At 32.7% G+C, this 11,856-nt stretch overlaps 1 protein-coding gene across 1 annotated transcript; it reads left to right on the plus strand.

Annotated features, from left to right (window-relative positions):
* Positions 1-522: 522 nt before the first annotated feature.
* On the plus strand, positions 523-5,010 carry ARC3 (GTP binding protein). Its single transcript, XM_078970678.1, has 16 exons — positions 523-1,014; positions 1,198-1,256; positions 1,346-1,410; positions 1,539-1,673; positions 1,765-1,813; positions 1,917-2,029; positions 2,113-2,184; positions 2,276-2,386; positions 2,481-2,662; positions 3,001-3,228; positions 3,326-3,360; positions 3,454-3,821; positions 4,061-4,165; positions 4,252-4,389; positions 4,458-4,624; positions 4,764-5,010. Exons 1-16 carry the CDS (start codon positions 683-685, stop codon positions 4,837-4,839), a joined length of 2,235 nt encoding a protein of 744 aa, XP_078826804.1. The 5' UTR covers positions 523-682; the 3' UTR covers positions 4,840-5,010.
* Positions 5,011-11,856: the final 6,846 nt, after the last annotated feature.

The following is an 11,856-nucleotide window of genomic DNA, read 5'->3' on the forward strand; positions in this document are numbered from 1 at the left end:
GAGTCTATGGGCGTGTTTGGCACGGAGCTTTTGGAAGCGTTTGGGAACTTCTAGCTTTTAGCTTTTGACAAAACGTTCTAGTTTAAACAAAAAGCTTCGTTTGGCAGTACGAGCGTTTAACTTTTAGTTTTAACAAAACGCTCCGATTCTAAAAGCTACTTCATGTAGCTTTTAACAAAACGCTCCGGAGCTTTTGAAATCAATTTTCATAATTACCCTTAAAAATATATTTATATATATTTTTTATTTTTAATAAAATTGTCCTTTTATGTAATTTTATATATTTCAAAAGCTTCCAGCTACTTTTGCCAAACATTCATATAACAAATAAAAGCTACCACTTCCCGCTACCAGCTACCAGCTAATCGCTACCCGCTTCCAGCTAACAGCTACTTTTACCAAACACGCCATATGTTCAAATCTTTAACTTTGAAGGGTTGCTGTTGTAAATAATAGACCCGACCCGATATCCATTGTTTTTCAGTTGCATCTCATTCCATCGAAAACATACATAAATGGTAACTGAGATTCTTTGTCCTTGCCTCCTTGGTTATCCTCAATCAATCGCTACTGTAACTCTGAAGGTGGAAGTATTCCGGTGATGCGTCGCCGCTAAGTGTCGACATGGCCGACGCCTCCTCGTGAACCCATCGATTTTCTCTTGATATTCTCCTGCATCTCCATGGAGCTCCCATTAACAGCAATCAATATCTCTATCAGACTCTCTTCACCTTCACTCTTTCCTAAACGTTCATTCGATGGCCACTGTAAATACCATTGCCGGTTCCCCTTGAGAAGATTACAATTTAGTAGTAATTCGAAACGCCTCCGCCGAATCAAATCGAGTTTCGACAAACATTCGTCTTCGTCTACACCAATATTGAGCAGAGAGAGGGCTTTGAATTTATGGGAAGAAACTGAGGTTGTGGAAGTAATTGGGATTGGAAGTCGGAAGGATGCAGTTCTTGACTTCTGTTTGCGTTCTTCATCGCTTTCGCGACGCTTACGGTTCTGGTATGCATAATTAACCTAATGTATGCGTCATGTATAATGCTTTACGACTTTCTTTTCATTTGATGTGGATTTTGGAATCATATGCTTATTTGGGATGTGTAAATGAAGATATAAAGAAGCAATCGACTCATGTGTAAAGATGATTGCTTTATCCCTTTCTAAAATTGTGCTGTATCGTTGCAGGAATATCATTGTGGAAGAAACATTCAAGGTGCAATTACAACAACGAATACTTGGGGATGGTGAGCTTTTGCATATCTCCATGGACATAGTTAATATATTTGCATGAAGTTTCTTTTATAGTGATTATATTTGATGTTCCATTTTGCAGATATCACCAAAACATTTGTGGAAGAGTCTGTAGCCATGAAGTCACATTCAAAAGCTGTTATACTTGTTTGTACATTCCTTAACTCTTACCTACATTAAACTCTTCAAGTACATAAACAAAAGATTAAACAAATATATCCAGATTGATTGCCATTAAATTTAACTTCTTTAAAACTTTCTTTTGTTTTCTCTAGGTAGCTGGGGCATCTTATGGATCAGATCTTACTGTTTTACATGATATATTTAAATCAATAAAGCTTGCAAATGGCTTTGTTGTGACTATCATTCTGAAGCCTTTTAGATTCGAAGGACAAAGGCGCCAAAACGAGGTTTGTTTTATTTCTTTATTTATTTACTTAATAAAATGTATAAGAAGAAGACAAACAATAAAAATAATGCAATGATGTGTTTTATTTGCAGGTGAAAGAATTGATGTATAAGCTTGAGGGACTTACAGATTTCTGTATCAGTGAGTATTGTTTCATATATATATATATATATATATGATATATCTACTATTTTTTTTTTCCTTTTCAGTGATATATCTACCATTTTTTTTTTCTGTTCCACAGTGATTGATGCAGATGCACTTCTAGAAAAAGATCTTGTAACTTTGGATGAGGCATTACAGATAGCAAATAATGCTGTTTTAATGGCATTAAATGCAGTTTCCATTCTTACATCTGTAAGTTATCAACATATATTTTATATCTCCATATGTTAATTGTCCTTTTACCTTTGTGATCTTAATCATCTTATCATTTTCAGGAGTGCAACAAAAAGTTTGTAAGTATACCACATGAGAGTATGAAAGAACTTGGAGTCACAGATCTTAAAAAAGTACATTTCTATAACACATCTATGTTACTTATTGTTTATGTTAGGAATAATCACATAATGACATAACATAAATGACCAAAATGGACATCAGATTTTAGGAAGCTATAAGGAGGCAAAAATTGGATATGGGATTGGTAATGACATTGAAGCTTCAGTTGCTCAAGCCATATATGATTGCCCTTTTCTTGGATCGGGTGTAAAGGTTTGTTGAAAATAAATACAATATTTCATCATTTTGGTGATATAAATCTATAAATTTCTTATATTTTTTGTCATATGACTTTCTGAAATTCCAGGACTTAAATGGAATTGTTGTATTCATCCTCGCCAGCTCAGCTATCATTAACAGGAATGATTTGGATGGCATTTTAAGTAAATCTCGTCAAGTTGCGGAATGGAAGGGCGATATTGTAATTTCAGTAGTTCATGAACCGGATATGAACCCTAACTCAATTGCAACGACCATATTCACTATCGGGTAATTGTCCTAACGAGGGTATTTTGGTCTTTAATAAGAAAAATGGAAGAATGGAATTGAATTCTGGCGGAATCCAACAGGAATTCAAGTCCATTCTTTCTTTTTCTTATTAAAGACCAAAATACCCTTGTTATATATTGAAATAAATGAAATTAAAAAGTTTAATTATGAAGTGAAAATATCAATAATATTTCATTTTTATCATTGAATTCTACTCCATTTCCTCCCAACCAAACACATGACAAACTTGCTCATGTTATTCTTATTAATGACGAAAATACCCTTATTCTTGTTTTTCTTCAATTTCTTTTGACACACTTTCCTTGTGCTATTCTCAGTTATATCAAACAGGAGTCTCCTAAAAAAGACAGCATAATTTCTAGAATGTTCCAAAGTTTTCCTTACATTTTCAACATTCTGAGACCACATTCACACCCTGAAACAATTCAAGAAAAAGAAAAATATAAAAACCAAAATGTAAGTTCCATCAATGATTCCCATAATTGGTCTTCAGAACTTCAGTCAATATTGACCGATGCTGCTAATGATTCAAAAACTTTTTCAAGGTTTGTTTTCTTTCTTCATTCTAATTTAAAAAAAAAAACTTATATTATCATCTTCATTTTTTTTTTTTTAATTTCATTTCTTTCTTTCCTTTTCTAGGGATCATGGTGTCACTGAACAAAATACTGCTGAAGGTAGAAATAGAATTCCATTGTGTGTTTCCGCCACTCATCGAGGGCGTTATAGTCCAAACTAATATATTTTTTTAATTACATAATTTTTTTTAGGATCAATGACACTTGAAAGGGAGCTTCTGATTAACAAAAGGCCAGGGTTTCTTACTAATGATGAAACAGTGAATGATACAAATAACTCTGGTGATTCTTTAATGCTTGACAATTTGAACCCTTATAAACTTCCAGTCGGTGTAAAACTATCAGGAGACATGAAAGATTGTCCCAAGGGCACAAGGGTCATTTACCACCCGGAGGAAAGTAGTGAACTTGAAACGAAGGATGAGATTCAGTTTCCTGTAAGCATGTCATTTGATGAATCCATTGATGCTACTTCACAAACACCAATGGATTTTAACAGTAATAAAAATGGAGTTTCCAAGAAAAATGGAAGGCTTTCTGCTCGTGCTGCATCTATGCTGGTGAGAATTTAAATGAATTTTTTTTTTTTTTGCTTTTATCTGTACACTGATTAAGGGTAAAATAGTCATTTAGTATTGTATTTTACTTTTATGCATTATTATGTTTCTTTAAAAAGATTATGCCAAGACGTTGCGTTGAAATTATTAAAACACTTGCATTTGTATCATTTACAGACGAAGGGTAAAATGGTCATTTTTACAATCTTTTAACTTTAATAAAATTTCACAATATGATGCAGGAATCTGAACGTGAGTCCCAGAAAAAGTGGAGTCCTGTGGTGGAAATGAACTATCGTGGAGGTAGATATGTAGGGAGGTGTCAGGGAGGTCTTCCAGAAGGAAAGGTATATATCTAGAAGGTTCTAGAACTTTATTCATTTTATGTATAAAAGTAGTTAAACCTTAAAAACTTGACAACGTTGTTTTGTAGGGTCGTTTGTCATTGGGTGATGGAAGCATGTATGATGGGTTATGGCGTTATGGTAAAAGATCAGGCTTGGGTACATTTTGTTTCAGTAATGGAGATATTTTCCGTGGATCATGGAGAGATGATGTCATGCATGGAAAAGTAAGAATTAAATAATAATCTTATAATTAAGATATAAAAAAATAACATGAAAAAATATTTGTATGTAGGGATGGTTTTACTTTCACACGGGAGATAGGTGGTTTGTGAATTTTTGGAAAGGAAAGGCGAACGGAGAAGGACGTTTTTATTCGACAAATGGTGATATATTTTTTGGTCATTTTAAAAATGGATGGCGAAATGGTCAATTTCTATGTATTGATGTCAGTGGATCAAGGTTTGTATTTCATTCATCCATACAACCTTCTAATAAATGATTTAAAATTTTCAAGGAGTCTCTTTAGATTTATTATATTACAAATTACTAAACGACTATATTAATTAACCCTTTGGTTTGTGTTTATGGTTTTTTGTAGATATGTTGAGATTTGGAATGAAGGCGTGTTAGTAAGCCGTAAGAAGTTGGAGTCTGATGATGGTTTTGCTGGATAAAGATATAACCTTTTGTTTTTTTTTTTTTTTTTTTTAATTTTTACTATGCCTCTTTATTTTCATTGTAGAGAGATTCGTGTGTATTTGTATGTATATATATGATATATGTATGTATCAACAAATTATATTTAGTCATTGGTAAGTAACTAATAGTGGTTTTCTTATTCAAAATTGCTCTTTTTAAATCTATCTTATATGATACGTTTTGAAATTGAAATTCCTTGGGTTGTATATGATTTTCATAATTCTGAATATTTTGTATATCGGAGTGTACATGATTGGTATTCAAAAAAGAATGGAAAGACTACAAATTGTAGTAGTAGTATATCGGAGAAGATAATTGTGGATTTTATATATTTTTCAATTCATTTAACCCACTTGTCACATCATTAAGAAGAATTTGTTTTGTAAAGTTCTAAAATATTAGGTAGAATTGAACATATAAACCAAATTATATATAAAAAAAGGTCAAAACAAAAATAGAAAAATCTTTTTCTTTTGTGGTAAAAAAGACAGCATTAAATCAAAGAATTAAATAGCAGGTTCACAAACCCGTTGGAATAAAAAAAAAAAAAAAAAAAATAGGAGAACCCATTCCACGTGTTGTTCAAGGTATGGTTTTCCAGCGATACCCATCCCATTGCCAAAACCACATATGATTCCCTATTCCATTAGAGATGATCATTTAGGAATTAAAACCACTACAAAAAAGTTGCTGAACATTTGAATTTTATGGACTTCAATCTTAGGTGGTTACCTACCTCTTTTTTAGGTTGATTTAAGCGGACCACATGGTTTATAGAGAGTATTGTGTGGGCTGTGAGTTTCTTTGATAGAACAAAATTTATTAGAGCATCCGTGAAAGGAAAGTTATTTTTATCTAGTTTTTTTTAGGGGATATATACACTAAAGTTCCAATATTTTTATCAATTTAACAAGAAAGCCGTAAACTTTATTTTTTTTGACGGTAAAGTCCTAACTATCGATAGTTTTTAACATGTTTACTCTTTTTTTCCGGTTAGCAGGTAGTTAGGACTTTACAGTTAAAAAAAATAAAAATAAAAATAAAGTTTAGGATTTTCTTGTCAAATCATGAATTAGGATTTTACTGTAAAAAAAATAAAGTTTAACTTTCTTGTCAAATCCTTGAAAATATTAGAACTTTAGTGTGTGTGTGTGTGTATATATATATATATATATATATATATATATATATATATATATATATATATATATATATATATATATCCATTTTTTGGTTAGAAATGTAATAATATGATAATCTTTAAGCATAAGAGTTATTGAAACCTGCTCTGGTTAGCTAGATCATATTGAAATCCTTAATATTTTCTTTTTGTTAAATTGTTTTTTTAATCTCAACAATCCGAAATTGAAAAAAAAATGGAGATAATCAAGAAATAAAGAAAGAAGAGGGTTGTGTTGGTTTTTTGCAGTCTTAAAAATGGAAAACTAAAAAACCGAAAAAAATGAAACTACCATTCTTACCACTTCTCCACATTCACACCTTTTTGACTGGGTATGTGCTGTTTGTGTTTGTACAATATGTCATATCTTTTCAGTTCAAGATTTGGCGGTGAACGAAGAAGAAATATTTACAAGTCTCTCTCTCTCTCTCTCTCTCTCTCTATCTCATCTGTTTCCTTGGTCGTGATTATATCAGGGTAAAGATGATAATGGTAAGAAAAACAGTGGTGCTGCGACGAAAATCACAATTAACAGTTATTGGGCTACGAAAATACACTAAAGTCCCAATATTTTTAACGATTTGACAAGAAAGTCCTAAACTTTATTTTTTTGACAGTAAAGTCCTAATTCACGATTTGACAAGAAAATCCTAAACTTTATTTTTTTAACAGTAGGTGTCATGGTATACTTATCTCTGAGGTGAGTATTCACATTATGTTATGTACGACACTAGGTGTCATGGTATGCTAGATTGTCTTTGTGATTTTTGTATGAAAGACTACCGGTGGACCATAGCAACTGTATGAAAGACTATGGGTAGACCATAACAAATGTATGAAAGACTATGAGATGACCATATCAAGAAAGACTGTATGTGGATTGTAGCAACGTAAGTGATTGTAAGACTATGGGTGGATTATAAGTGACATGGGTTGACGTATACCCCTAGGGCGGGGCCTAATGTTATCTGTTGTATGTGGTATCATGAAAACTCACTAAACTTTGTATTTATGGTTTTAAGTTTAAATTATTTCAGGTACATCTGGTAGCAAATGGATGAGCCTGACCTGATTGCATCGCATTTATTGGAGATTATGTACCATTCTTTTATGATTTTACTGTGATATTAATTTGGAATTACAACTTATATTATGATTGTCTTTTGATGTAATGGTATATGAATGGTTAAAATGAAAATTTTACTCTTAATTTTGGATGTTACAAATGATCTTTAAACACACAATTGTTACACAACAACTCTGAAAGCATAACTTTTTAGCATATTGTTGATCATGGTTTGCTTCTTAATATAAAACCATGTTACACATCCTCTTTTGTTATATTAATTATTTTTACATTATAGATAACTGGTGAGAATTTTGTATTTAATGCAGCATATAGAGCAATGGAGTAAGATGTTCGAATATAGAAAGCCTAACAACAAGAACTTGGGTGCATTTCACCTTGTCATTAAAACGATCATTTATATAGCGCCCTTAATTGGACAATTTAATATGGGTTTTCACCTAGTAGAAAGGTGATTAAAGGAACCTGCCACTGCACTTTCTTTTTTGCTAGACCTTAATACTAACATGCAATCATGCCTTTATTTATTATTTATATGTCACTAGTATATTTTTTTGTGTTTATGTTGCTAGTTTTAATTATTTATTTTAGTTTTATAATTTGTAAGATGGCAAAATACTTATTTTTAGTGTATTTATTAGTTGGTTGATTGTTTTTACTACATTTGTAGATTGCTATTTTTCGCTTGTGTTGATTTTGCCGATGCAAGATGTTGATCCAGATGGACAAAATAAAGACATATAGAAGATGATTATGATGCATTGAACGAATACTTATTTTTGTTTTTATTTTCATGTATACCAGATTACTTTGTTTTGAGGTATGTGAAACGGTAATTGGAGAATTGCAAGTATAATAAATTCGAACAAAGAAAGTGCAAGTGGAAGAGGAATTTAACATTTTTACATTTTTGTGTCTACTATATATTTTATATATGGTTTTCTTTTTTAATTTGCACATATGTATTTAATTACAATATAATGTTATATGTGATATATTTTTATTGAGTAAATTACACGAATGGTCTCTATGGTTTAGTGTAATTTATGCGTTTGGTCCCTAACTTATTTTTTTCAACTCGGAACGTCCCTACTGTTTGTTTTTGTTACGCAATTGGTCATTGTCTTACCTAAAAAGACTATCCTGCCCTTGATTTTTAATTTATTTAAATAAACACACCCCAACCCCACCACTCATCTTACCTTACTTACCTCACATAACAAAAACAAACAATAGGGACCTTCTGAGTTAAAAAAAATAAGTTAGAGATCAAAATTACCCCAAAACATAGGGACCATTTGTGTAATTTACTCATTTTTATTTCTATAGTTGAAATGAAATAGAAATGCATATCATAACACTATCGGGATAAGCATAAGTGTCGGAAATCAACTAATAAATGTTACATTGCATTAATTGAAGAGTTGCTAAAACTTGAAAAAAATGTTAGCAGTGGTGTGTTAAAAATCACGGTAAAGCGTTGTCAAAGAGAAAGAAAAGTGCTGTTTTTATACAATGGGAAACCAAAAAAGTGTTGCATTCAATAGGTAAAAGTGTTGTTATATGTTGGAGGTAGTAATGAAAAATTGTTGTATATGATGTAAAAAATGTTGCATACGATAGTTAAAAAGTGTTGGTATAAAGTGGTAGGGGAGTAATGAAAAGATGTTAGACTTCCTTGAAAAAAATGTTACACTTACAAAAAAGCGGCAACACTTTTAAAAAGTGTTGCCCATTCTTAAAAAATGTTGGTTTAGGCCTAAAGCAACGAGACCTAACACAAGACTTGGTAAACTGTTGGACTACGCATAACAACACTTTTAAGGCATAATGCAACACTTTATGGGTGTTGCAATAGCTTTATTTTGTTGTGTGTAATGCTTTGGTAACTTTATTATCGCATAAAAGAGTTTCAAGATTTTTCCATATCAGGCTCGCAATTGCATTCTTTTTAAAATCATTTGTAACAACATATGAAAGATCGTTCCATAGATCCATAACTTGACTATGGAGTTTATGCGATTCATTCGTCAATGACATTCTTCTCTGCAAGATCTTCGAGATGATCTGCGATTCCAAATTCAATTAAGTGGGTTTTGAAAAACTCATGCCATGCATTATAGTTTACACAATCCAGATCTATAATTAGAGGAATATATGATTTTCTGTTGGAGATGCCAGATCTAGAATTAGGGGACTATATGATTTTATGGTGGAGATGCCATAAGGTTTTTCAATAGCTTGTGCAGGGAAGCCATGGATGTCGATTGAATGAAGAGAACAAGAAGAAACTTGCACAAGAAGCAAGAGGCGTGAGGAAGAATCCGATAACCAAGGAGGGGATATGACTTGGGTTTCAAAGAAAAAGAAAAGAGAAAGGAGAGATTTAGAGAGAGAAAAGTAATAACGATTACAAATCTTGAATCAATTGCCTTATCTTGCATTACTGAATAAAGCCCTATATACAAATAGGGAATAAGATACCATCGGATATACCCACATATAAGGGGTATATAATAGGAAATTATATAAAATATAATTACAAGATATATAAATATCTTCGTAAGATATGATCGGCTAATAGTCCCTCACAGTTTGAGCTGGGGAAGGACCGACACTCAAACTGGATTGAAATTGTTGATATAGGTAGCGAGGTAAGCCTTTTGTGAAGATGTCAACATATTGCATAGAGTCAGGAATGCGAAGAACTCGAACAAGACCAAGACGAACTTTTCCCACACAAAGTGGATATCACTTTCACATGTTTGGTACGCTGATGCTGAACTGGGTTTTGTGATAGATAAACTGCAGATACATTGTCACATTAAACAATCGTTGCTTTGCTTAGTGGAACATGAAGCTCAAGTAAGAGATTACACAGCCAGGTAGTCTTAGAAACAACATTTGAAATCGTTGGTTGGTGCTTCGAGGACCAAGACACAAGGTTGTTGCCAAGAAAAACACAATAGCCAGAATTGGATCGTCGCGAGTAAGGACAACCGCCCCAATCAACATCAGAGTAGGCAATAAGAGTGTGAGAGGAAGATGCAACCAACTGAAGACCATAGTCAATTGTACCTTGTAGATACCAAAAAATAGTCTTCATGAATTGAAAATGGGCTCGCGCGGAGCATGCATGAACAAAAAAACTTGTTGAACAGCATAAGCAACGTAGGGGAGAGTAAAAGTCAGGTACTGGAGAGCGCCGACAAGAGTATGATAAAGAGTGCCATCAATGAGTAGTGCACCATCAGTGACACTGAGTTTGGTGGACATATACACTGGTGTAGCGCACGGCTTACAGGAGGCCATATTAGCTCGTTGAAGGATGGCACAAGTGTAAGAAGCCTGTGATACAAATAACCCATTCTTATCAGGAGTAGCCGTTGTCACACCCCCAAACCAAGGATGGCGGAAACGTCCGGGGGTGGAGGACTTCATGTATAGTATCATAACCACAATTTCAATAGTAATTTAAGCAAACACAACCAACATATACATAATTGAAAAAAATTACATCACTTGTATGAATTACATGTTTCAAAATCAATTACAATATGTTGACAAAATATGAAAAGTTTGACGCCTTAACGTCCCATCCTCAAAAGCACTTGATTACCTGTTTAGTGATTTCCTGAGAATACAAGTTGTTTGAAAAGTGTCAACACAAAGGTTGGTGAGTTCATAAGTTTTTGCTATAAAACCTAATAGAAGTCTTTCTCATGTAAGTGTCGCGTTTGTTTCAGAAAAATCCGATATTTTCCTTAAAATCCGTATAATGTAGCCTTATGACCAAAGACCAAAATGTATAAGAAATCATTCTTACTTAGTAGAATACTGTGAGTTTGAATTGATATAAAAAGTGAATTTAAATCAACATAAAACCTACTTAGGTTTTATAAAATCCCGTAAACTTTATGAATTGATATCTCCCTATGTGAGTCGCTATAATCATACTATGACTATGTGAACCTGCCACGATGTTTCTCAGGCGTCGCGAAAATGAAATGACATTTGTCACCCGTAGACCTGCAGGTCCCACTGTAGCTAGCAGCAAGGTGTGGGGTGTCAAACCCAATATAGATCTATATACAAGTATCACGTTCTCCCTCCAGGAGACTCTGATTATAACTACCAGGAATTATATTCCGCACTCGGACGTACGGAAAGAGAATGTCTCACAATTTAGGGTAACAAGTTTACGTATAATGTGTGTGAGTGTAAACCTTTTCTGTATGAATGTACCCTTTTTGTATGAGTGTGTTATGTAATGTATCATAAAATATACCTATTATAATTTATCTAAAACGTTTGTAATATGTAAGAACTCTTTTATGGAAATGTATTAGTGTTATGAATTCATTAAACTATACTTTTTATAGTTTATTATACGTGTTCTAAAATGAATGAATAATATTTATTATGAATGACTTAGTTTCAGTTCATGATGATAAACTAACAAAGAAACACATTCAATAATTAGAACTTATGATTATACACTTTGCTCAACATAATACAAAGTGTTATGATATTTACATGCTGTTGGCTAACTTTAACCATTCTTCACTGTTTTGGAAAAATCATAGAAAAATCATACGAAGTCAAAAACTAGATCCGTAAATTCTGAGAGTTCCAAAATGTGTCTAGTTTACTCATAATTTTTATCACGATTTTTAATGACCTCCAACTTGGGTGAAAAAGTCCATAGTCACAGACTGGTCCGGA

The sequence above is a fragment of the Lactuca saligna genome, chromosome 8, assembly GCF_052625555.1.
Source record: "Lactuca saligna cultivar CGN05327 chromosome 8, ASM5262555v1, whole genome shotgun sequence".
Taxonomy (NCBI): domain Eukaryota; kingdom Viridiplantae; phylum Streptophyta; class Magnoliopsida; order Asterales; family Asteraceae; genus Lactuca; species Lactuca saligna.

Excerpts from the sequence above, each read along its gene's own strand:
- ARC3 (XM_078970678.1), top strand. The coding sequence starts at position 683 with ATGGAGCTCCCATTAACAGCAATCAATATCTCTATCAGACTCTCTTCA. Across the intron at positions 1,257-1,345 it reads ACAACGAATACTTGGGGATG|ATATCACCAAAACATTTGTG; the intron begins GTGAGCTTTTGC and ends TCCATTTTGCAG. Across the intron at positions 4,166-4,251 it reads GAGGTCTTCCAGAAGGAAAG|GGTCGTTTGTCATTGGGTGA; the intron begins GTATATATCTAG and ends GTTGTTTTGTAG.